Below are 27124 nucleotides of genomic sequence, written 5' to 3' on the forward strand. Positions count from 1 at the left end.
CTCTGTCACTGGGAGTAGCATGATTAATAATGATAAAGTGAATTAAGAAAGCAAAGTTGTATTTTATCTTATTTTTTCCACAGGAAGTAAAACATGTCAAATTAGTAAATGTTATATGGTAGAACCATTCAATAAAATCCCATCAGAGAGACAAACAAATCACCCAGTTACCCTAGTTCAAAGGACACCTAGTTTTATATATTATTTGTAAAGATTCTCTCCCCTGCTTTACATGTTTCCTTTTGTTTTATAGGGACCAGAATACAGGTGTCATATGTACGTACATTTTTATATTTTGACTCTCATTTGTTAAATAATACAAGTCCCAACCCATCAAAGCATTTTGAGGCTTTGTTAGAATTACCATATGTTTTCCTGACTTCTGTGAATAGCAAGCAGGAACCCACTGATAACTAACCGCTACTGAGTCCCAAGTCCAGGGTCATTACCATGTATTAAATACTTCCCACCCATTTCCTCATTTAATCTGTACAACAATCTTATAAGGTAGGTACCATTATTCTTGCTTCACAATTTAAAAAGCTGAGGCTCAGAGGCATGAAATAACTTGTCCAGAGTCAATCCCACATCCATCCAGCACCAAAAGTCTATGCATTTGCCATAAGGAAATAATGTTTTCTCTGTGTATGTGACCACAGTTACCCCATAAAGAATAAGCCGTGATGGGGAACAGAAAACATTGCGTTAACGTGACCTCTGTGTTCTCTTTTTCAGCCCTGTCCCCACCTCTCCCTCTTCCCTCTTCCTTTGTTTTGACCACATTTCAACTCTCCCCTTTGTTTTCTCTTCCAAAGGCAAATACGCCATGCGAGACCTGGTCCACCGGCTTCCGGGCAGTAACAACAGCAACAACACGGCAAGCAAGGCCATGTCGGACGACACAGTCACGGCCGTGTGCTGCACCCTGCACGAGGTGATCACCAAGAACATGGAGAACGCCAAGGCCTTACGGGATGCCGGCGGCATCGAGAAGTTGGTCGGCATCTCCAAAAGCAAAGGAGACAAGTAAGTCAGACGGTGACTTCCTGTCACGTAGAATTGGTCTTGGTAGAATCAGTGTCCCCTGGTTATGGGTGACCCTAGTGAATGTCACTGGAAAGCACTGGTGTCTGCTCATCAAGAGAAAGAAACAGCCGACGGTTTCCAGTCTTCCCACCCTACAAGCAAAGCTGATCTTACTGGTAACTTTGATTTGATAAATAGCTCATGACTTGGTGACTCCTGGGATGTTGGTGAGATAGGCTGGCCAGTCCGGCGTCCAGTCTGGTGACTAGCATGTTCCTTCCACACGGAAGAGACGACCCGACCCGATTCATGATGGAATCGTGTGGCTGCTGTTCCTCTGGCTGCGAGTCCGAGTGTTAGTGATGGACCCTCATCCTTTGGTCCTCTGCCTCTTCAGATCTGCATAGCGAGGCATCATGCTCGGAGCGTGGGGAAGAAAACAGAGTGTAATGGAGTCAGGGAGGACTCAGTGCTCCTCCCGCACCTTCTCTTACCAGCCATGTGTTTGGGACAAATTATTGAATTTAACAAGTCACTGTGCTCCTACTTTCCAATCTAAAACTGAGGGAGGGGCTGTCAATAAAATACTGCCTCGGAAGAGGTAATAATCAAGTCTTCAAGACTGGATAGGAATTTCCGGGGCAGAGAGGATGGAGGGCTTGCATGCCAATGGAATAAAGAGAGAGAAGGCTCGTGTCAAAGGAACGGCAGCACCGCAAATAGGAATGTCCCAGTTTGATTCAAGAATCGATGGTATCTTAGTGTATGTAACCAGACTGTATCTTCACAAGCCACAGTGTCAGTGTATCAGCAGGCTGTCAATTTGACAACAACATTCACTAACCTTAATTAAATTTCACCTTCTGGAAGTCCCTCAGTGCAATCAAATAAGAGTAAAAGGGTAAACCTTTTGTTATCAAGGGTCTGCTTCTTGACTTTGCATCCCCCACCCCCTGCCCATTCCTTTACATCTAAATGCAAAATAATTTTTCTTTTGTTATTAAAGGCTGTGAAAGATGCACTTTGAGACTTTTTGGAAATTCTCTCGTTTAATTCAAGATATTATCACTGTACAATAAAAGAAGTTTCAGGGCTTCTGTTTAAGCACCCTGAGACTTCCAAATAGGTTCAATGAACAACTCAGGATTAGAATTTGAGTACTTTTCTATATCACGTAGAGAAGCCCCATTGGACTCCTGTAATAATTGTGCAATGTAGATGGTTGTTGAATTATATCTTATAATATTGTACTTACAGTAAAATGCTCTTCTCCATAGGCAGGAAGCCACATGGTTTTCTTTTTTATATAGCTTCAGTAGACCTTTGTGCTTAACTGTTTTGAGCATTAAGAACCTAATATGCTGATGCTTTTCTTAAGCAAACACACATGCATACATGGTAAAACCATAGTCCACAAAAACATTCTGATATATCTGTCTATATTCATGAGACATTCAAAGAGTCACGTGTTTTCTATGAATCATAAGACTATAGAGCTTTGGGAGGTGGTTAGATTAATTCCTTCCATCTGTGAGAGCATCCCTACTGGGCCTTAAAGAGAAAGGATGCTTTTATCAGACCTATGGGCAAAGAAAATTATTTGGTGAAACTAATTAAAAACTCATTTGAGGAAACCATCTATGAAATAGTGTCTATCTATACTGCCAGTCCAGAAAACAGTCCTGTTCCGTCTGTTCCCATCCTGATTATTGTTAATAATCTCAAATAGGTACTTTAAATTGACTGAAAATTTCTTTGTGGGATAGATACTTATTTCATATCAGTGTTTCTTTACCTTTTCTTCCCAATGTTAGCAGTCTGGACTTATGAATTTAATAAGAAGTGTTGAATTGGTTTGAGTCAAGCATCTTCCCAGTTTTAATTCTCCTGCTTAGTCAGTCTCATCCATTCTTTTATGTGCTTTCTCTCTTTTTTACATACTGACTAATTTGGGGATCAAGGAAGGTTTTTATAACTGGAGACACCCTCATCTCCCACCTACACTTCAGGTTCATTATTGCTTCTCACTGCTCTTAAAATGAATCCAGAAGAATTGTTCTGGATCTTAGCAGTAAACTCACCATTTATCACTCAGTTCTGTCATGGTAGTAGGCACTGAGGTTCCCGTGACCGTCTAGACGTGTTTGAACAAAATAGAAGTACTTTACTGAGAAATAGAATTTTTGGAATTGCAGGTGATTTGATAATTGGAAAAGGGAGGAATATCAGTTTGCTCTAGCTAATTTATAATGTGCTTGCAAACGTGCGCTTGCCCCCCCCCAGATTATTCAGACTTTTAATTTGAGATCACATGAGAAAACAGATGAAAAAACGTGCATAGCTATGATTCTCCTTGTTACGTATTTATAAGTTTTATTTCTAAATATACACAAGCTTAAATATGCCATGATATTAATGACTCAGACTGGCAAGTTGCCAATCACAGTCTGTTTGAACTGTGTAACTCACCGTGTCTTGCCAATACACTGGAACAATTATTCTGGAATCCTGCTGCTAGAATGGCTGTGCTGAACACCCACAAAGAATCGCACCAACTGAAATTCTCAGCCACCCCTAATTTGACACCTCTGGTGAAGATCAGGCATTATGTAATCATTAATGACTCTTATAGCAGTCTTATGCTTACCATTTTTGAAGTCTTGATAACTTACATTATTCTTCTCACATCATTTTAAACACGCAGTATGGACATTCTGTCATGTCCATCTGCCTCATAAGTACATTTGTGTTTTTCAGATTTTAACAGTTATGTAGGAAATAGTGTTGAATGTGTCACCGTATTTTGTCATAAGACAGAAAAGCCATTAACAGTCTCAACTGTTACTTGTCAGTAAGGAACTGTGTTTGTGGCTGAGGTTATAATCGCTTGTCACATTAGAAGCACTCAATTGTTCAAGTCCTTCAATCAAGAGTTATAGGTTTTCAAGTAGACATTGCGTGGGACTGGTCTAGTGGATGAATTGAAATTAAAGTCTGAAAAGAAAGTAGTGTTTCCCTGACCTTCATCAGTTTTTATAACACTGTGATGTATTGGCATTTTAATTGAGTGGTTAAAAGCTGCTATTCATTACACATTCACAGCCTCTTTCTATTTTGTAACTAAGCAAAAAGTAGAAAAAAATTAAACCATCAGAGGGATTTTTGCATACTAAATATGTTTCAACTGTATTATTGCTACCTGAATATTAATATATGTTTCTGTAGAGTTGCTTGACTTTTGTCACAGATGTATATCTAGCTAGCGGCGATCAAATGCAGCAAAACATAGCGTTTCATCTTTGCTTAGCATTGATTTTATGAGAATAATGTGTGAGGATCATCACAATTGCAGAGGCTCTCCTGGAGGAGCCTACATCAGGCTCCCCAGCACCTTGAAGACCAGCCCCACAGATGGGAGAGCTGGAGGGCTGGAGGGAACACAGACTCTGCTCTTAAAGGGCTCACGCAAAATCTCACACACCTCAAGACGGAGCGTGCAGAGGCAGTAATTTGAAAAGAGCCTGGGTCAGACCACTTGCTGATCTGAGAGAGCCTCTCAGAGAGGCAGGAGGCAACTGAGACTCCTCCTGGGGGCAGAAATGCCAGCAGCAGGCATTTTGGGGAAGCTAGTTCTACCACAAGGACACTTTTGCCAGCAAGTGCCTTTTGAGGTCCTCCCTCTAGGCTGTTAGCACCAGAGGCTTGCCTGCTCAACAGCCAGTGAGCCCCAGTCCCGGGACCCCCTACGTCGAGCAGCCACCTGTTTCAGGACCCAGCCACACCCACCAGTGGGCCAGCAGCCTCCACATAAGGCCTGGAAGCCAGCCAGAGCAGGGGCCAGCTGACCTACCAGTGCACGCATAGTAGTCAGTCCTGCCACAAAAGAAGGTCCCACGTAGGACATCTCCTACATAAGGCCACTTCTCCAAGATCAGGAGCCATAACAGACCTACTTAATACATAGAAAGAAAAACAGACAATAAAGCAAAATGAAGTGACAGAGGAATATGTTCCAAATAAAGGAACAAGATAAAACCCCAGGAGAAGAAGTAAGTGAAGTAGGGATCAACAACCTACCCAATAAAGAGTTCAAGGTAATGATCATAAAGGTTTCCAGAAGAAGAATGAACACAGTGAGAAGTTTAGCAGAGAGTTGGAAAATATAAAGAAGAACCAAACAGAACTGAAGAATCAATAACTGAAAAAATACACTAGAAAGAATAAATAGTAGATTAGATGACACAGAGGAATGCATCAGCAAACAGGAAGACAGAGTAGTGAAAATCAACCAAGCTGAACAAATAAAAGAAAATTTTAAAATGAGGATAGTTTAAGATACCTTTGGGATGCCAGCAAGCATACTAATATTTGCATTGAAGGGGCCCTGAAGGAAAAGAGAGAAAGGGGCAGAGAACTTGCTTGAAGGGATAATAGCTAAAAACTTCTCTAACCTGGGAAACATCCAAGCCCAGGAAGTATAGCAAGTCCCAAACAAGATGAACCCAAAGAGGTCCTCATCAAGACACATTGTAAGGAAGATGGCAAAAATTAGAGATAAAGAGAGAGTCTTAAAAGCAGCAAGGGAAAAGCAACTTAGTATGTACGGGGGAACTCCCACAAGACTCTCAACTGATGTGTCCGCAGAAGCTGCAGACTAGAAGGGAGTGGCATGATGTATTTATTCAAAGTGATGAAAGGAGAAAACTTCTACAACCCAGGATACTCTATCCACTAAGGCTATCATTCAGATTTGATGGGTAGATAGAGATTTTTGCAGAAAAGCAAAAGCTAAAAGAGTTCAGCACTACTAAAGCTTTATAAGAACTATTAGTGGGACTTTTCTAAGTGGAAAAGATCACAACTAGAAATATGAAAATTACCAAAGGAAATATATCATTGATAAAGGAAAATATACAGTAATGGTAGTAGATAAACCACTTATAAAGTAGTAAATAAACCACCTATAAAGCTAGTAGGTTAAAAACAAAAGTAGTAAAATCATCTATAACCACAATAAATAGTTAAGGGATACACAAAACAAAAAAGATATAAAATATGAAGTAAAAAATGTTAAATGTGAAGGAGGGAGATCAAGATGGCAGAGGACCAAGGCCACCTCCCCCCAAAAAAACACATCAGATCATCTTCATGTGGAGCAACTCTCACTGAAAACAACCTGGAGGCTGGCAGAAAGGCTCCTCTACAACCAAGTCTGTAAAGAAAGATACACACAGAGTCTGGTGGGAATGGAGAAGTTGTGATTGGGTCAGGAACCGTGCCCCTAGCAGGTGACACAGAAGAGGAGGGAGATATCATGGCCTTGGGGATCCTCTCTGGGGGGCAAGGGGTTCAAATCACACCTTGGGCACCCCGGCCCTGGGGTCAGAAACCAGGAAGACAAGTCGCCTTACCTCGTTAAACACCAGTAGGACTTACAGGAGAAGAAAACCAAGACTCCGTTGTGAAGAGCCCACACACAAACTTGTTTACTCCTGGGAATAGCTCAGAGGAAGCAGAGTGAAAACTGTCTGGGGCTCTAGCTGGTTTCCCAAGACCACCCCAGCCCATCCTGGGCACCTGCTCCAGCCCCTCTTGCTCCAGTGCTGCTCTCCACTAGGGCAGAGGCCACCGTGGCCGAGGAGAGTGTGCACACTTGCAGGGAACAGAGCCAGCTCGGACTAGACCTTCAGGGCTTCTACTGCAGCCACTGATAGGGTGGTAATTGCCACTAAGCACAAGAGAAGCCCTGGTTCACACCTGGCTCTTACTCTAACCCCTCCATCTCCAGCCATATCTCCCAACAAGGTGGTAGCTGCCAGCACACCCCAGGGGAAGACGTGACCCATGGTCACTTCAGATCCAGTTCTCCCACCAAATCCACTGGGCACACACAGACAGCATAGGGATGCTTCCACACAAGGCCACCCCTAATTTCACAGAGATGGAGAAAGTTAAACAAAATGAGAAGACAGAGGAACATGTTTCAAACAAAAGCACAAGAGAAGGCCCTAGAAAACAACCCTAATGAAATAGAGATAAATAATTTACCAGATAGAGTTCAAAGCAGTAGCAATAAGAATGCTAACTCAAATCAGGAAGAGACTAGAAGGACACACTGAAAACTTTAACAAGGAACTAGAAAATTTGAAAAATAACCCGTCACACAAAGCTACAGTCATCAAAACAGAATGGTACTGGCACAAAAACAGAGAGATAGATCAATGGAACAGAATAGAAAGCCCAGAAATAAACCCACACACTTATGTTCAATTAATATACAACGAAGGAGGCAACAATACACAATGGAGAAAAAAGACAGTATCTTCAATAAATGGTGCTGGGAAAACTGAACAGCTACATGCAAAATAATGAAATTTGGACAATCTCTAACACCATAAACAAAAGTAAACTCAAAATGGATTAAAGACATAAGTGGAAGACCAGAAATCTAAAACTTCTAGAAGAAAACAGAGGCAGGACACTCTTTGACATAAGTCGTAGCAATATTTTGAGGCCTCTGTCTCCCTGGGCAAAGGAAATAAAAGCAAAAATAAGCAAATAGGACCTAATTATACTTAAAAGCCTTTGCACAGCAAGGGAAACTGTCAACAAAATGAAAAGACAACCTAGTGAATGGGAGAAAATATTCGCAGATGATATAGCCAACAAGGGGTTAATACCCATGATATATTGTATGTAGCACATACAACTCAATATCAAAAAAACAAACAACCCAATTTAAAAATGGGCAGAAGATCTCAGTAGGCATTTTTCCAAAGAAGACATACAGATGACCAATAGGCACATACGAAAAGATGCTCAACATCACCAATCATCGGGGAAATGCAAATCAAAACCACAATGCGATATCACCTCACAGCTGTCAGAATGGCTATTATCAAAAGGACAAAATAACAAGTGTTGGTGAGGATGTGGAGAAAAGGGAACTCTCATAAGCTGTTTGTGGGGATGTAAATTGGCACAACCACTATGCAAAACAGTAGGAAGAGCCCTCCAAAAATTAAAAATAGAAATACCATATGATCCAGCAGTTCCAGTTCTGTATATTTTTCCACAGAAAACAGAAACACTAATTCAAAAACATATATGCACTTCAATGTTCATTGCAACATTATTTACAATAGTATACAGAAACAACCTAAGTATCCATCAATAGATGAATGGATAATGAAGATGTGGTGTGGTGTGGGGGGTGTGTGTGTGTGTGAGAATATTACTTGGCCATAGAACGAATAAACTCTTGTCATTTGCAACAATATAGATGGACCTAGAGGGTATTATGCTAAGTGAAATAAGTCAGACAGAGAAAGATAAATACCATGTGATTTCACTTGTATGGGGAGTCTAAAAAACAAAACAAGAACAAACATAACTAAACAGAAACAGACTCATAGATACAGAGAACAAACAGGTGGTTGCCAGAGGAGAGAGGGATGGGTGGGCGGATGAGTGAAATAGGTGAGGGAGATTAAAAGATACAAAATTCCAGTTGCAAAATAAATGAGTCATAGGGATGAAATACACAGCATGGGGAATATGATCAATAATATGAGAGTAATTTTGTGTAGTGACAGATGGTAACGAGAGTTATTGCAGTGGTTATTTGGTAATGTATACAGATATTGGATCACCAGGAACTAACAGAATGTGTAGGTCAATTATAATTCAGTTTTTTTAAAGAAGAATAAAGTGTACCTGTATCTATATCCATGAAGATCTAGAATTCTCTAAGTCAAAAGAATTTAATGTATTTTAATATATTTAGAGCGTGACAGTAGCATAAATGTGAAATCACTTAGCAACTGTCCATTTTAGTGAAAGAAAATATGTATATTACTTAATCATCCCTCATAGGGAAAAATTTTTGAAGTTTATAAGAATTCCATGCTTTTTTCTTTTGAAAGTACGTGATATAACTGAGATTTTCACACAGCCGAAGTTGAATTCCAAGTCAGCAATAATCATAGTAAGAGAGACTGTTACTATTTCCAGTAAGTAATTGGATGAAGACATCTTAAACGCCATTGGTCTGCATTGAAAATGTGAAGACCCAGGAAAATAGCAGGCATTTAACTGATCACATATTAGTGTCCCATCATTTCATTACAAAATGCAGGTCTTCACACACCCGTTTGCTCTGGCTCTCACATCCAAGCTCAACCTGATCCCATCTCACCATCTACTTGCCTTCCATTTTAAAGACTATTTTATGTCCATTTAAAAAATACTTTTTGTCTCAATGTAGATGTTCTCTTTGAGGGATCTGTGGGCCACTGCACCACAGGTCAGCTTCGGGTGGACTGCACACTGGAGTCCTCACGAGTGGTTATATCCTGCCCAACTCCAGGAGTCCCCACATAGACTAGGGGTGAGCCAACTGCAACCCACAGGGCAAATCCCACCCACCGCCCGTTCTCGTACATAACGCTTGCTTGGAACGTAGCCACTCCTGTTCGTTTGTGCAGTATTTATGACTCCTCCCGTCCTGTGAGGGCAGAGGTGGGGAGCCACAACCGAGACCATATGGCCCAGAAATCAAAGAATATTTATGATCTGACCCTTGATAGCAAAAGTGTGCCAGCCCTTGAGGTCGGGCACAATGTCACGGCAGCCACTCGAGTTGTACAGCTGGCTGTGGACCCAGCCCGTTGGAACAAAGGATCCGCAGGTAGTTAACAGTTGCCCTCGCCACTCATCCAGGGGACTTCCAAGAACTGGATTGAATTTAATCGACACAGATGTATTGACCCAGTGTCTGTTCTGAGATGCAGGTTGGCCCTGAACCGATATTTAGCTATAGTTTCATAGGGGTTTCAAAGCCACGACTCAAAAAAAAAAAAAAAATGGTAAGAATCACTCGTCCAAAGGTTTCCATGACCCTAGTTTCTCACTCTGGTCCAGAGGACAGAATTTTAATTGTATGAAGGGCTTTGTTTATAGATGCTTATCCACACGCATCCCTGCATATAAATGTAAGAGAGTGTGTGCACCAGTGCGTGCACAGGTCAGCTTCATGCCAGTTGCTTGTGCTTGGCATCATCAGCGAATGGAAAGCAGCTCCCTGTAACCCTCAGGCGTGTAGAGCCAATACTATGCATGCTCCCACACGTCAACTGAGAACATGAATAGCTTTTTTCTCCTTACTACACAGGTGTTAAACAACACTGCCGTTAAAACCCTTTCATCCGGCCTTTCCTGGTCACTGTGCTTCTCTCCTTTCTGCTCCATTTTGTAGTCAGACACTGAATCTGCATTCTAACTCTTGAGTTTGCATTTTCAATGCGCTGCTCTAGGGTTTGCATTTCGAAACTTCTTGTGCCAAATTGCAGGGCCTTCCTGTCTCTCCCCCTCATCAGTGTTTGGGTGAGAATGAGGTTGGAGACTGGTGAAAACCAGCCCTTGCAATGTCCAGTTTGGAAAAAGAAAAGAGCCAGAAAAGCTATGAGGCGTTTATTCTCTTTATTCTTGCCGTGTTCCGACTAGCCAATTTGAAGCCCGGCTGTCCCACTCATCATCTTTTGTGTCCTGTCTTTTCTTTATCAGACACTCTCCGAAGGTGGTCAAGGCCGCATCTCAGGTCCTAAACAGCATGTGGCAGTACCGAGATCTGAGGAGTCTCTACAAAAAGGTAAGATTTGCTTAACCTTCTTGGCTTGTGAGCTGCACACAGGCCCTGAGCCCAAAGATACAGTATTTGGTCATAACGAGATGTGTCATAGATACGAAGAGACCTTGTCCGATAGTCTGAGCAATTGAAACACAGGAGACAAGAGAATCAATGAAGAAGCAAAAGAAAAGGATCACTAAGTGTCCCCTGAATATCCACTAAGTTTCATGAACTTTCTGGATTGGACAGACCTATAGTCATAGAGTCTTGCCTTAGAGAAAATAAGCTTGTTTTTCTGAGCTTCTATATTATACAATAGACTAAAAAGTAATGAACAGAGGGATTTTGCCAAAAAAACAAAGGAAAGAAAGAAAGAAAAAAGAAAAGCATCAACAAGGGCCAGTAAATAATTGAAGTAATTGTAGAGAGGAGACAGAAAAAGAGGTGAAAAGCAGTTCATGAGGTCGAGAAGAATTGCAGCCTAGGAACCCTACAGCCTGACCCATGTTCCTAGCCCGAGACCCTGACCTAGTTACTTCTCAGGGTGGAGGGCTGATGATCCTAATGACGGCCATAGATCATAGCAAGAGGCTGGGCATTCGTTCAGGAGGCTCTTCCCAAGCGGGAAGGAATTTATATCATACATTTCAAAGGAGACTTCATCCCCAAAATGATGTAAAAGTAAAACCTTAAGAGAACAAGGTCACATCTAGAAATTTTGATTCTATGCCTCATTTCCAAATGCTGCTAAACAAAGAATGCATAACTTTTCTTTATTGGTTGGGAGGGAAGAGTTGTTTAACAATGTCTCCCAGAAGTTGTCGTTTTGTTGTTTCCAGACCAGCAGATGTGATTCGTTGGAGTGATCGGAGATCCCAGGATAGATCTGAGTTAGCAAATGGAGTAGAGAACATCATTGACAGATAGGCAGGGAGAGTAGCTTGGGTATCAGTCTCTGTAGGGATTCAGAAAACGTGAACAGGGCTTCCATCAACAACTGCCCAAAGCACCTCCTTGCAGCCCCTGGCAGCCTGCGTGGGGGGTGGGGGGAGCCGAAAGTCATTGCCACCTTGGTCGCCAGCCTCCCAGTCTTGGGATAAGGAAGTGAGGCCACAGCAAGAGGCTACATCAGAGGGGCCAAGACCCATCTTGCCAGAGGGAGAATTTGTCTTTTTCTAAGCCAGTGGGAAAAAGTAAATATTTAACAACTGGTGCTACTAAATTAGAATCTATTTCTAGATTTCCCCAAGGTCTTCCTATTTCCCTTAAGCATTCATTACTTTGTACTTTAAAGTTTAGTCCATATATTTTTTCTTTTTTTTCCCTTTTTTTTTTAAAATTGGAGTATAGTTGCTTTACAGTGTTGTGTTAGTTTCTACTGTACAACAAAGTGAATCAGCTATATGTATACATATATCCTCTCCCTCTTGGACCTCCCTCTCCCTCCCCATCCCATCCATCTAGGTCATCACAGAGCATCGAGCTGAGCTCCCTGTGCTATACAGAAGGTTCCCACTAGCTATCTGTTTTACACTTGGTGGTGTATGTGTGTCAATCCTAATCTCTACTTCTCTTTCAAGATTTTTCTGTTCCTTAAGAGGAAGTATGTTTAAGTTGGAACATTGCAAAATTAGAGGTTAGAGGAGTGTTCTGGATTAATTTTATCCTTTCCTAAATATCTTGCCGTTCATCTAAACTGTTTTGGGTTCCATTCTGTTTTATTTGAAATGCACATGCCAGCATCCCTACTTGGTTCCTTCCAGGACCCGAATGAATTCTCTCCCAGGACAGGCTCCTTCAGCTAAACAGGCAGCCAGACATGAAGAACACACTATAAATTAGAAAAGAGCTGGTCGTTCTGAATCAGTGGCTCCAGAAGTTCAATGAAATATTACTGCCTCAAATAAACTCCACTTTCCCTCGGATCCCGAATATTACTTTGCTGAAATGCATCTCCTCATACTTCTGTGCATTGAAGGGAAACGGCTTTTAGAGACTCTACAAGTTGTTCGTTGAATAGCAGTATGTTTTCCATCTGCATTTTTTTTTCCTGTGTTGGTAGTAGGGTTCAGAAAGTGTAATTGTCTTTCTCTTTCCATGAAAAAAAAAAAGAATGTGTTGACAGGAATTTAATGGAGCTAAAACTCAAGAGCTAAAGGGGGGTTGAAATGTGTTTCATGTGAGGAGACCCAAGAAAGACAGGTTGGGGCTTCCCTGTTGGCGCAGTGGTTAAGAACCTGCCCACCAATGCAGGGGACACAGGTTCAGTCCCTGGTCTGGGAAGATCCCACATGCTGCAGAGCAATAAAGCCCGTGCACCACAACTACTGAGCCTGCACATCACAACTAGTGAAGTGTGTGTGCCTAAAGCCTGTGCTCCGCAGCAAGAGAAGCCGCCTCAATGAGAAGCCCACACACTACAATGAAGAGTAGCCCCCACTCGCCACAACTAGAGAAAGCCTGTGCACAGCAACAAAGACCCAACACAGCCAAAAATAAAATTAAATAAATAAATAAGTAAATAAATCGAAAAAAACGAAAGACGGGCTACAGACACGGATGGTGATTTTTTTTTTAACATTTTTAAATTTATTTATTTATTTATTTTATTGGCTGTGTTGGGTCTTTTTTTGCTGTGTGCGGGCTTTCTTTAGTTGCTGTGAGTGGGAGTTACTCTTCGTTGTGGTACGCAGGCTCCTCATTGCTGTGTCTTCTCTTGTTGTGGGGCATGGGCTCTAGGCACGTGGGCTTCAGTAGTTGCAGCACATGGGCTCAATAGTTGTGGCTCACGGGCTTAGTTGCTCTGCTACATGTGGGATCTTCCTGGAGCAGGGATCGAACCCGTACCCCCTGCATTGGCAGGCAGATTCTTAACCACTGTGCCACCTAGGAAGCCCCGATGGTGATGTTTTTAAGTTGACCCATGATTTTAAAATATTGAGAAAGAGCTGTTGTTAATAACTTCCAAATTATGCAGTTGTGAAATGAAATGAGGACTCTGTGCTCAGTATAAGCACTGCTCAGGATAAGCAAGGCTCAAAATTCATAAAAGCGTTTCTTTTTGAACGGTCCTTCGGTGAGAAAACCCAAATTCATTCTCCTTATGAATTGTTTTTAATCAGCGGGGCAGTAGATTTCTATTTTAAAATTCTTCATTGCGAACTGATAATATCATTTAAAAACATGCCTGATCTGTATCTTTTAATTATCTGTGCTTCAAATCTACTTATTAAACACCTATTATAGGCTTAGGAAAGGAAGAGTTCCAAAGAAAACATGACACATAGAGCAGCTGCTGTGGATAAGAATGAAATATGGAACAGTGACCAGCAGCTGAGTTAGCTTCAGAGTTACGTACTCCAGATTTACTGGATAACTTAACAGAAGGAAAGTTGTAGAGCAAAATCTTGAGGACTCTATAGAGTTCGCATCAGTTAGGAGATGAGAAGAAAGGGCATTATGGATAAGCGGAAAAACATGAGTAGAGAGATGGAAATTGAAATAAAAATGGCATATCTATGAGACAATTAAAGGTCCATCTGTCACTGGCTTATTTCCTCCTAGGACCCAAGCACAGAGGCCAGAATCACATTTCATTAGCTGGACTACTTTATTTTACTTGGAGAGAGAGCCATTTATATCAGAATACTCTCATGGCTGCATGTGTTGACCAAATTATGTTGGTTCCTGCTACATTGTGAGCCAAAACAGATTTGCATTATCTAAGCCTTCAACTTCAGTGAGGCCTGGACTTCTGATTTTCTCCCCTAAGGGAAAATAAACAATTGAAGAAGAATGTTATCACAGTCAGGCTAAATAATGCATCAGCTTTTTTTAAAAAACAAACAAACAAACAAAAAACCAATGCTTAGGATTAGATAACCACAAAGAGAACTTTAAAATGTGTTTATCATCTGTATTTTTGCAGAGGATGTTTTCTAAAGGAAAAGAAGATGAGCCTTGGAACAGACTTGATAAAAGGATAAAAGAAAAGCAGGAGATCAAAAATTCTTGACTTTTTTGGATACTGATCCTTTAAAAAATGAGGTCGCTGACATAATAGAGTGATTCTGTTTGAGTATGGTGGGGTCTGTTGGGACAACAGATTTTGGAAGGAGATAAATTTGTTGGGGGGTGGGGATGTTGAATCATAAGATTATAGAAATCATCTCTTACAAACCTAAGGGTAATACTTTAATCATATGTACATCTCAAAAAATAGCTGTATTCATTGGGATACAGGCTTAGTCACTCTAAGAGAGAGACTCAAAACTACAGAAGCTCAAGCTAAACAGGTATCTCTTTCCCTCTCATGAAACTGTACCTGGTTAGGCAGGTGGTCCAGGGTCAGCAGGTGACCCTGGGACCCATCTTGTTATTCTGCCTTCTACTAGGGTGTCATCCTTGCCTGTGTGAACAAAGCTCCCTAGCTTAGCTCTTCCCGTCTCATTCCAGCCCATAGAAAGAGAGAGAGGAAAAGTGAGGGCAAGTCATGTTCTCTGAAGCAAGTGATGCAAAAGGGACCAAACTCCTGCTTCCCTCCCAGGAGCAGGAACTCAGTCCCGTGGCCACACCCAGGTACCCAGCTGTGGAGGAGGATAGGAAAAGTGGGCCACAATGATCCCTGCTAAAATATGGTGGCAGGAGGAAGGCAATTATTTTACTAAAAGAAGAAAGGTGGTGTCACCTCCAGTAGTCATTTGCTTTTATTCAAATATCTTAACTATCCATTGCAATCACTACCTCATGGGGCATATTATTCCATTTTAGGGTGACTGTGATTTTTTAGAACTTCTTACATGAAGCAAAAATCTCCCTACCTACAGCTTCCGTCCTCCAACCCCATTAGACTGAAAAGTCTAATTTCTCTTCTCTGTGATAGCCTTCCAGTTTTTGAAGGTCATCAACTCTATGCAAAGTCATCCCTTCTCAGTTGTAGGGATAGCGACTTTTATTATTACCACTGTTTGCCGACTAAAAAAAAAAAATGCACAACCTAAAAGTCGAAAGTTTTGTTTCATTTGGTGTACAAAACTGAGGACTTGGGGCTTCCTAGGTGGCGCAGTGGTTAAGAATCCGCCTGCCAATGCAGGGGACACGGGTTCGATCCCTGCTCCAGGAAGATCCCACATGCCACGGAGCAACTAACCCCATGTGCCCAAAAAAAAAAAAAAAAAAAAACTGAGGACTTAAGCCTGGGACACAGCATCTCAGATAACTCTGGCAGACTGCTCTGAAGATGCAAGGGGGGTGGAGCCAGGATATATAGGAGTCTTTGCAACAAAGACCAGGTCGTCAGAGCATCAGAAGATTACTGTTAATTAAAGAAAACCAGACATCTCAAGTTAAGGAATTTAGCGCTTTTCTGTGCATGGGAAGATACTAGAGACTGGGCTCACTGAAATCGTTCCTTTGATATACATCTCAGCTCTCCAAGACAAGTATCCTGTGCTTTCTCATCCTGAGTCCCTTCAGGGTGCACCTTTGGGGGTGGCTGCAGGCTGACTGCTAGAGGTGGGGGGGCATCCTGCCTGCATCCTGAGTTCTGTCAGGACTCACCACAGGGCGGCTGAAATGTGATGGCTTGATGGCTGCTGCATCCTTAGTTTACTGATACGGCAGGCGACATTTTTCATTCACGCAGCTCACACACAGTTGTAACATATCAGCGTTTCCACCACCTTCACCATTGCTACCGCGTTTTTCCGCATGCGTGCAAGTGTGTCAGCATCCCTTCTGTAATGTAGCACCCCAAAAAGAATAATTCTTCCAAGTTTATTTGCAGAGGAAAGAGAATAATGAGACTATACCTCCCTTGCGCTGGGCACTTAACTTCAACTAACGAAGCTTGGGCATATATCAGCTCCTGGGAGGCTCATTGTACTCTAGCTGGTGAAGTACAAAGAGCACAGGACTTAGAATCAAATGGCCAGAGGTTAAAGGCACAGCCGTGCCACTTACTAGCAGCATGACCTTGGGCAAGTTACTTGAGCCTCTCTGCCCGTCGGTGCCGTGGTTGACTTTGGGTAGCTCTGTGGCCGGCTCCTCGGAGGGACAGGGATAGTCCTTCGATTCACCAGGCCTCACAGTCAGGGCTCAGAGATGCGCTGGAGTGGTTGTTTTGTTTTGTTTTTTTCTCACTGTGTCAGGTCTTAGTTGCGGCCTACAGGCTCTTTGTTGCATCGCATGGGCTTCTCTCGTTGCGGCGTGCAGGCTCCAGGGGCATGGGCTCTGTCTTTTGCGACAGGCGGGCTCTCTTAGTTGAGGCCTGTGAGCTCAGTAGTTGTGGCGTGCGGACTTAGTTGCCCCGCAGCACATGGAATCTTCGTTCCCCAACCAGGGATCGAACCCGAGTCCTCTGCACTGGAAGGGGGATTCTTTACCACTGGACCACCAGGCAAGTCCGGTGCTGGGATTGTTTTGTATCCAGTTATCTGAACCTGGGGGGCTGGTTCCTGAGACAGAGTCTCAAGAAAAGTAAATAGCCTCTGAAAATGGTCTAAAATAGGCCTCCATGATACCTTCCTTCTGCTTTGTGAATCAGAGCCTAGAACTTGCCTCAACCCGCACATCTGAGCACCTTCACACCTTTTCATGGAAACTTTGGGCATCTCCCCGTCGGTCCCATCCCCGTCCCTTGCTTTCCTCATCCGTGAAGTAAACACCGTACACCCGCCTGGCCGCATCACTGATGACCTCAAAGGGGACAGTGGTCATCCAAGAGCTTTGTCAACTGGAGAGTCACGTACCAGTGGGAGATACTGCTGTGAATCCTAGAACAGTTTTCATGCCGTTTGGCTGACGAATGCTCTTTGCCATCCTGTCCACAAGCAGCTGGCCATTTGGGTCCTAGGATTTCATTTTATCAAATTCATTGCTGTTCACCTCCACCTACATTTTCACAATTCCCTTTCTTGTTGGTTCCTCTTCCCTCTTTCCAGCCCCTCAATACCTAATCCAGTGCCCCTTCCCACGGTCTTTCTCCTAAGCAGCTGTGCCAGCCAGCGGTGCTGGCAATGTCTGTACAGCCCCAAAGGGAAGACTCTTGCACGGCAGGGTGTCAGTAAGCCAAACTACACACAGAGTGTTCTGTAGGAAGCCCAGTAGCGACAATGAAAGCCGTCATGGTTTTACAAGTGGTTGGAACGCTTTTATTCCATTTTAGTGCGGAATTTGTGTACGTGGCAGGTCGAGGATGCTGAAGACATGCTCGTTGGATTGAGGGTCATGCAGCAGTGTAGGGTTGGAATGAGAAGGTGTGAGGTCAGGCCCTGGCTTAGGAAACAGCATGACGTGTTCCTCCAATAAGAGGCCCTGCTGTGATCCTGTGTGTTGATAGTTTGAAAATGTGATAAAATAGCATCACTCACAGAAATAGTTTTCTCCTGACTCCCATGACATCACCGTCCCCTGAGTCACCTCAGGCTCTCTGGCTGCTCCTTCTCCATCCTTTATAGGCTCGTCTTCCTGTTTATTCCCTAAATGTTGATGTCGCACAGGGTCCCTTGTTTACATCTTTCTCATCTCACATGTGGTCTCTTCCCGGGTGTCTGGGACTCTTCCCTGGGTTCAGTTACCAGCCATGTTAGTGTCTCCTGAATCTCTTTCTCCAGCCCACCCTCTCCATTTACCCAGCCCTCCACTAGATAACCTACTCAGATGACCACAGCACCTCCCAGAGCCCACTTTTCCTGGGTCCAGCTCCTCTCCCTGCGTTCTCTGCTCACAGCCCTCCACCCATCACCCAAGCCGTACCCAGGAACCACCCTTGGCTCTTTTCTCGCCTTCACACTTCTGTGTCCAACCCACCAGAAAACTCCAGGCTGTGCCTCCGTCCACCTCTCTGCATGGTCATGGCCATGAACAGCTGCCTCCAGCTTCTGGATTTTTGACACCCATGCCAGCTATTCTCCGTGCCTTCAGGCTTCCTCCACTCCTGTCCTTTCTCCAGAGGGCAGCCAGGGTGAACTTTCCAAAAAGCACATCTGATTAAATTACTCCCCGGAGGCACCCTCTCAGGGGCTGCCACTGCCTGCAGGGAGAAATCCAGACATCTTAGCACAGCCGGGGAGACCTTTCAGGTGCAGCCTCAGCCTTGCTCTCCAGTTAACCCCTGTCTGTGCCTGCACTCAGCTGCCAGGTGTTGCTAACGTCTGTGTTCCCAGTTCACTTTCCCTCCTTCTCCCCCACCCTCTGGAGTCTTTCCACACGTGTACTCCACCACTACTCCACCCTCCACCCTACCTGCCTCCCTGAACATTTTTTTTAATATCACCTGCCCTGAAAAATCACCTTTTTGACCTCTTCCCCAGATTTGAATTATCATTCCTTGTTAATCTGAAATAATTGCAGAGCAGATTATTTTGATGAATAACTGAATCACTGTGCTGTACACCAGAAACAAACACAGCATTGTAAGTCAGCTATACTTCAATACAAATACGTACATGTATACATACATACATTTTAAATTCAGACATTTACAGAATGACTTTTAAGCGTCATAGCTTGAACTTACAGCCAAAAATTTTGTAGCATAATGGTGCTATAATATTGAATAACTAGATAAGATTTATTTGTACTTTTACAGAAGAAAGTTTTCTTCCTTGGTTCAGATATTTATTTGGGGAGGATGTATATTACAAACTTACAAATCATTTCTTCACAGAAATTGCAGTGAGACTTGCCTCCAACTGTAACACAATATCAACTCCTAATGGATGGAACTCTAAATGAAGGGTTACCTTAAACATATATTATGCAAAATGAACAAATGCTGCCTGAAAAAGACTGTGTGACTGTGTACTCAAAAACAGGAGTGAAGTAAATAAGTTACTTCATGTAACTTATTTGGCAAAAATAATGTAGATGGTTTAACTTTTTTTAAAAAAAATTGCAGTTCAAAATTACTTTGATTTCTCTGTTTCTGCAAACTTCTAAATTCCCCTCTTGGCTACCAGTGTCCCTGAAGGCTGTCAGTGCAGCCATCAGCTTAATGACAAGAAAAATTGACGTTTATCTCATTCTCAGCCAGTACAGATCACTGCTGGTCTTCATGAGACGTTAGGTCCAAGACCAGTTTAGTGGGGCTTCCTAAACACAAACTCCGTAACAGGCTTTGGTTTTAAAATTGGCGTGGCCCATTTTGCTTTCAAATGTTACTTATGTAGCCGTCACTTAAAATGTAAGCTTGTTTATCCCTTGGACTCAGACTTGAACAAGATTTAGCAGGTGATTCTTAGGCTTTGAATCAAAATCTTCTTTCAATTCTAGGTAAGTGTTAATGTTTAATTATTAGAAATGCAAACAGGATCTTCCTGTTTGCTCTCCTGTTGGGACAAAATAACCTCTTACTAAAGAGTTACAGCCAGCATGCCTGAATGTTGCAGTGGCTGGTGGTTAATCCCTGCCTGGCTGTGGTCGGCCCCTAGGCCAAGGTGCCAGCCGGAAGTTCCCCTGCCAACTCCTATGACATCTGCCTCATGTAGGACACGTTCCTAGATTCCCAGGGTGAACATGCCCGCCCAGCACAGCATCTTTTGGTCCTTCCCGGCTCCCATCTGCACCTTCAGACAAGCTCTGGTCTCTGGGTCTCAATGGGACTCAGCAGGTGAGGCCTCTCTGCCTCAGCAAAGACCCTTGGGAATTCCAGGCCACCCTAGAAGGCTCTGAGAAAAGCCACAACAGCAACCTGGAGTCATCGCAGGCCACGCTGTGTGATGCCATGGGAACCCTACTCAGAGTGAAAGATCTGCGGGGAATCGTGGAGCTCCGGGTACAGTGAGTCTGCTCTGTCCTCTGAGGCAGATGTGTCCTGAGATGGAGTGAAGGAGTAGCAGGAAGCCTCAGGGCATCACGGTGAGACTGCCTCTGAGCACTGGGTACCGGAAAATGGTAATGTTAACTGAGGGGTCGCCACCTCTGTTCTACTCCCTGGCTTCCCCCTCACTTTCCTTGGTGCTCGCCAAGAAGACGTGCTGAGCTCTTCACACAGGCCCCCTAAAGTCACCATGGAAAGGGACAGGGCGATCCCTATTGTTAAGTGGGGGGAGACAGTTTGTCCAGGGTTCAGCTTACGAGGCTGAGGCTCATTATTTTGCTCTAAGTATTTCAGAGGGCTTCAGAGAGAACAGCATCTACTCGACCACTCTATGAGCGAATTTAAATCCTTCATTCATAAATGCAGGAATCGAATCAAAGACCGATCTAAGATCAGAATCCAACTCTGTTGACAATCGCCAGAGTTAGAAACCAGACGCGTTCTCCCTCCCCTAATAGTCGTGTCCCATGTTTCTACAGTTGTGTTCCTGTAGGGGCCCCACCCTCCCACCCCCCACGTGAAATGTTGGCATCTTGCACGATAAGCTTGTCTCAAAGGATGCCCAACGGCCTGTGCTTGAAACCAAATAAGGTGGTGTTTCTGCGGATAGAGATATTGTGTTCACTGTTGCCATTTGGACGAGGGAAACAAAGCATAAAACTAATCCTTAAATGTCCTTCCTTTTATTGTCGGGAAGATAGACTCTCAGGCTGCGGGTACCATTCAGCAGTGAGTAATGAGCTTTGATGGGAGCGGAGGCATGCCCTTCACGGCCTGAATCACACAGGACTCTCTTTTCTTACTGCCATGGGATTCATTTCATTGGCCCTTGCCACCACTGCACTCACAAAACAAGAAATCAATAAGTAATTATGGATAGGGAAGGGGTGCCTGCAGATTTCCTCAAATGTCCAAACCACAGTGGATGAGAGAGTGGACACAGCGCTCCATGTTGTCTTTTGATGCTTGCGGGCGACTGGCCTCTGTACCTTGATGAGCCAGTGGTCCTGATCCCTGCGAAGAAAAGTCATGGTTCCTGTTTCACGTCCCTCATCACCCTCACCAGCTGGATATTTAAAAATCAATGCTGGATTGCGGTGAGAACTGGAGAGATATTTTGAAATATTGTCGAGGAAAAAACAACATGATCAAAATTCAGAATTTTGATCTCTAAGCTTTGCAGCAAGAAGAGCAAGAAACACTTTTATACTCACTTTAGCATGTTGCCATTTTGAGAATTAATAGATTTTTACTTGGCGAGTGTCTAAGATGGTGATGGAAAAGCAGTAAATCCTCTATAGAAATAAATTAAACGGCTGAATGTAGAGCTGTCATTTTATCAAGGAAATGCCTACCAGGAAATTATTAATCTTTCTACTGTGCTGGAAAATTCTTCACCAAGAGATGATGGGAAGGACATGAAGATTTTGGCCAGACTTAACCTGAGTGCAGGGTCCTCAAGACTTACAGTGGTAGCTCCTCAAGCTCTTCCTTGTCTGAATAACTGCATGTCTAGCTGGGGCAGGAAACAAAAAGGCTGAGGTTAAACTCAGCTATGATATTGTCTCCTCCGTAAATCTGGGCGTTTGCGTGTTGATTTTTGTATCGACAAATAAGGTCCTCCATCATGAAGTCCCCTGACCTCTCGGAGACAATTCTCAGACACTCATCATATGATATCTGCCCAAAAACAAAGGCACAAATGGAAACAGAAGCAAAAATCAATTGTGCAAAAGTGGAAATCGATGCACATGGCAGTTGCTAAACAAGAAGTGACTAAGTTAGAGCTGTTGTGGGGCTGGACCTCCAAGTTGGGGAAAATCCTCCTGAGCAGAGGCCAAACTGAATGTTTCCTTTCTGTCTCTGTTCTCCCAGGTGGCTTTACCGTAACATTTTAAATCAGAACTGCCAAAAATACCCCAGAGACAAAAGGCAGGGAAAAAGGATTGAATCAGGAACTAGAAAACTCACTAAGCCTTTTTTGTTTTTGGAAGTATAGTTGATTTACAATGTTGTGTTACTTTCAGGTGTACAGCAGAGTGATCCAGTTATATACACACACACACACACACACACACACACACACACACACACACACACACACACACGAGGGTGAGTCAAAAATTATCTGCACCCCGGTTATATTAAAACTTCTGTTGGCTGCACTGTCCTATCAGCGCTTTCCATTCAAAGTCTCCCTAGTCAATGCTGTGCAGGTGTGAACGTGTTACATCAGTTCATTTGTAACTGTGGTGTGAGCAAAAATGGATGCCCCACTTGTGATTTGCATGAAAGAAGAGCAGTGCAGTGATTCGTTTTTTGTGGTCTGAGGGTGTGTACATTTGCACACTTCTGCCCACACTGTCAACACCCTGCAAAATCTTCGTTTTGAGGTGTTAAAGCATCCTCCCTATAGTCCTGATCTTGCTCCATCGGACTTTCACCTGTTTGGTCCCCTGAAAGCAGCCCTATGAGAACAAAGATTCACTTCTGATGAAGAAGTGAAGACAGCAGTGCATTCGTAGCTTGCAGCTCAACCTAAAACATTTTTAAATAAGGGACTGTCAAAGCTTGTTGACAGATGGACACAGTGTATTGAAAAGCAAGGAGATTGTGTCAAAAAATGATGTATTTGTCTTTTCTAAAAGTTAATTAAAATAAATTCTATCTGCCAGCATGCAGATAATTTTTGACTCACTCTCACACATATATACAGTTATATATGTATGTATGCATATCCTTGTTCAGATTCTTTTCCATTATAGATTATTACAAGATATTGAATATAGTTCCTTATGCTATACAGTAGGACTTTCCTTGTTGTTTCTCTCTTTTATGTATAGTAGTGTGTATCTGTTAATCCCAAACTCCTAATTTATACCTCCCCTTCCCCCTTTGGTAACCATAGTTTGTTTTCTATGCCTGTGAGTCTTTCTGTTTTGTAAATATGTTCATTTGCATAGTTTATTTAAATTCCACTTATAAGTGATGTCATAGGATATTTGTATTTCTCTGTCTGACTTATTTCACTTAGTATGATCATCTCTAGGTCCATCTGTGTTGCTGCAAATGGCATTATTTCATTCTTTTTTATGGCTGAGTAATATTCCATTGTATAATGGAATATACATTTTCTTTATCCATTCATCTGTCAATGGACAGTTAGGTTGCGTCCATGTCTTGGCTACTGTAAACCGTGGCTTTATGAACACTGGAGTGCATGTCTCTTTTCAAATTAGGAAAAACTCGCTCAGTATAATATAAGTCTACCATCATTCTTGTTACTTGCTTTGGGCAACTCACTCAAACTCACCCCTCCCTTTTCAGTGGATCCGAGAAGATGGGATGAGCTATGTCTAAGAGAGCCATAATTTGCTTGGGGAGGAAGAACATGATCAGTTTCTTCTCCTTCCTACCTCTGTCTCCTCCCCCATCTCGTAAGCTGTTCCTTCCTGTGTCCCAGGGCACCCCACCCCCCACCCTCACTTTCAGGCTCTGGCAGGGAAGGGGGATTAGCAGAGAGGAGAGATAGGGGGATTAGCAGAGAGGAGAGAGAGCCTGGCCCATGCGGTTATAGCCTGGCATTGGTACGTCCAGGCTACGACAGATGCGCATGGTGCTGGCTCTCATGGGGGCAGCCGCGTGGTTTGCTCTCAGGTCCCAACCTCCAACTGAGGGCCACTGGCCTGGACCTGGCCTCCTCCAGCTAATCACTCCAAACTCTCCATCCGCCTCAGGCTTCCATTACTCCACTGCACATAGACCAGAGTGGGTATAGAGTTTGTGCCCTGTAGCTTAGGTCATTTGGGAAATCCTGTGTAAGAAGAATATACTTTATGACTATATAATTTCCTACAGGTCTTGGAGGAGGTCCATGCAGTGGACAGACCTGAAACCTAAGCTTCTTGAGCTCCCTGGTCGGTCCACCTCTGGCGCTGAGTCTGTGCGTCACCCTGATAATGGTACTGCAGACACCAGTCCCTGCAACCCCCAAACTCCAGAGAGCCTGTGGTCATGCAGAATAAGGAGTTCTCTTGCTGGGCTTCAGGAGAGGGAGGATGGGGAATGCCCAGCCCATTGACTGCCTCCAAGGAAACCCTCCCCACCGGCATTCTCCACCTGCTAGTGAATTCTCAGCCTAATCTTATATAATCTGGAGATGGAGCGTGTCTTAATACGGCAGAACCTTATTTTGTCCTCCACTTTCACAACTATGAACAGATGGTTGAATTCTTTATTTTGAGGATGTATATGGAACAGTGGGGCATCTGGTATTCCCTGCTTTGGGACCTTAGCCAAAACACAGAAGATGGAAGAAAATTATATTCACATCCTGTCACGGTACCTTGTTGCAGGTATTTAATCGTCTAAAATCATCCTCAAGTCTAATCAGTTGTGTCCGCACACCCCAAATAAACATGGCTTTTAAACAGTTAGAAATTGCCCTCTGTTAGTTTCCTGTTGCTGCATTAACAGATTCCATTAGCAAATGGCCACTCACAGTACTTCATCTATGCATTCATTTAACACATGTTTATTGAGTAGCTACTATATCCTAGGCTCTATTTTAGGTACTAGAAATATAAAAGTGATTATCTACGTGTTAAATTACCTTTCCCAAATATATAACAGCATTGTAACAGTTATTTCTTAAATGTTTTCTTTTATGCTTATATTTGGTTCTATTCTAAAATATAATTTTTTTCCTGTTTTTCATCCAGGTTTCTTGGGATTGTTTTCAGTTTTCTGTTTTTTTGTTTTTCTTGTTTTGTTTTTTTGTTTGTTTGTTGTTTTTGGCCATACCACAAGGCTTGTGGAATCTTAGTTCCCTGACCAGGGAGTGAACCCAGGCCCCCAGCAGTGAAAGCTCACAGTCCTAACCACTGGACCCACCAGGGAATCCCCCAGGTGTCTTAAGTCTTTTTCTTTGAGTAAGAACCTTATTGTGTCAGTTTTTCTCTTGTTTCAGCCTCTCCCACTGGCCATTCATTGTTTCCCTATAGATACACATTCTCTTTGTGCTTCTAGCTTAAAAAAAAAAGCAATGTCCTCTCCCAATCATCCTCCATCTTCTACCTTTTCGCCTTCTGCCCTCACACGCTTTATCTGGCACAGATAAGTTTCTGGAAAGTTTGGAGTTCATGCACTACTTTCCTTTTTATGCTTCAAACCCCTGCAGTCAGACACGGCATCTGTCCTGACATCTCTGTTGAAATTGCTCCTGAATTGCAGGGTTCAGCCATTCCCATAGTCTGTATTAGTCAGGAAGGGCTCCCAGCTGTAACAAGCAGACCTAAACATCTAGTGGTCCAGCTCAATAGAAGTTAGCTTTCCTGCTCATGCAACCATTCTGGACAGGTGTTCAGGTGGGCAGTCAGCTCTTCTCCCTGGAGACACTCGAGAACCCAGACTCTCCCACTTGTGTGGCTCCACTATGTTGGAAGGCCTGCCAGCCGCCATACATGGCAGCCCCATCATCTCACAGTCCATTGGCTGAATCTCCATCACAAACTCCAAGGCAGGCTGGGACGTGTGGTCCAGGTGTGTGTCCAGGAAGCAAAGGAAATGGATTTGGGAGAACGCTTAGCAGCCCCGGCCACAGCCTCCTCCCTTACACGATCTCCTCCCAGGCTTTTCAGCTGGCCCTGTCCCCTGGGTGTTCTCTGAACTTGCAAGCCTCCATCTCAGTCTTTTTTGCACACTCCTGGTCCTCCCTGAGGTATCTTTGCTGTTCATCCTATACTGTCTAGTGGAGATGATCTCATCTGGCCAATGGTTTTTTTAATACATTTGAAGGCCAGTGGCATCCGTGTTTATTTCTCTGTGTGGTCCTCACTCCTGAGCTCTAAGCTTACATATACACACAACTACCCACGTGACATCTCCACCGAACTAGCTCACAAGCTCTAACTGTCGACACATCTCACATGTAGCTTCCCCAAATCTATCTATTGTTTTCCATCTCAGTAAATAGCACCTAACCCACCTGGTTGTTCTTTCCAGAGTTCCAGGAGTTACTTAGTTAACACCTCCTTCTTCCTTATCTCAGTACATTTAGCACCAAGCCCTGTGGATTCTGTTTTCTGAATCTCTCTCAAATCCAGCTACCTCTCCCATCTTTATTTTCACATCGTCCATCCCTAGTCCTGGTGCGATTGCTGCCTGCTTGGTTTTGTAGAATCTGCTTCACCATCTTCAATCTCTTTTCCCTTGAGCATTCAGAATATACTTTTATAAATCCAAATCTGACCTGGTCAGTCTCCTGATTAAAACTTCTCAGTGGTTTCCAGTTTCTCTCAGTTTCCTACCCTTCTCTCCAAGCTCTCCTCCCTCTACCCTTCCCCTCAATCATGTCTCAGCCACATCGGCCTCCTAGTTCCCCATCCCCCTCCCCCCGGCTCTTCCTTGCAGACGCAAGGCTGTGCCAGCCTCAGTACCTTTGTACTGCATGGACGAAGTTTCATTCCCCAGCCAAGAATGCCTTCTCTCCTCTCTCACCAAGCCTGGCTATTTCAACCTCAGTTTAGTTGTCTCTTTCTCAAGGAAAGCTCTCTCTCCAACTTTCCAAGGCTAGGAAAGATCCCTCATAATAACCTGTGCTTTTTCTTCCTGGCTCTTACCAGAAATGTGATGTGACGTAATCCTATTTG

The 27124-nt window shown here is 43.4% G+C and overlaps 1 protein-coding gene across 1 annotated transcript in view; it reads left to right on the forward strand.

The window, feature by feature from the left end:
* The window catches only part of CTNND2 (catenin delta 2), an 805106-nt gene that overhangs the window by 740708 nt on the left and 37274 nt on the right, over positions 1 to 27124 (forward strand). Inside the window, exons 17-18 of the mRNA XM_057710226.1 lie at positions 816 to 1026; positions 10591 to 10675. Of these exons, the coding sequence (XP_057566209.1) occupies positions 816 to 1026; positions 10591 to 10675 (296 nt within the window). The remainder of the gene's footprint in view (positions 1 to 815; positions 1027 to 10590; positions 10676 to 27124) is intronic.

Source organism: Hippopotamus amphibius, chromosome 15 (genome assembly GCF_030028045.1).
Source record: "Hippopotamus amphibius kiboko isolate mHipAmp2 chromosome 15, mHipAmp2.hap2, whole genome shotgun sequence".
NCBI lineage: Eukaryota > Metazoa > Chordata > Mammalia > Artiodactyla > Hippopotamidae > Hippopotamus > Hippopotamus amphibius.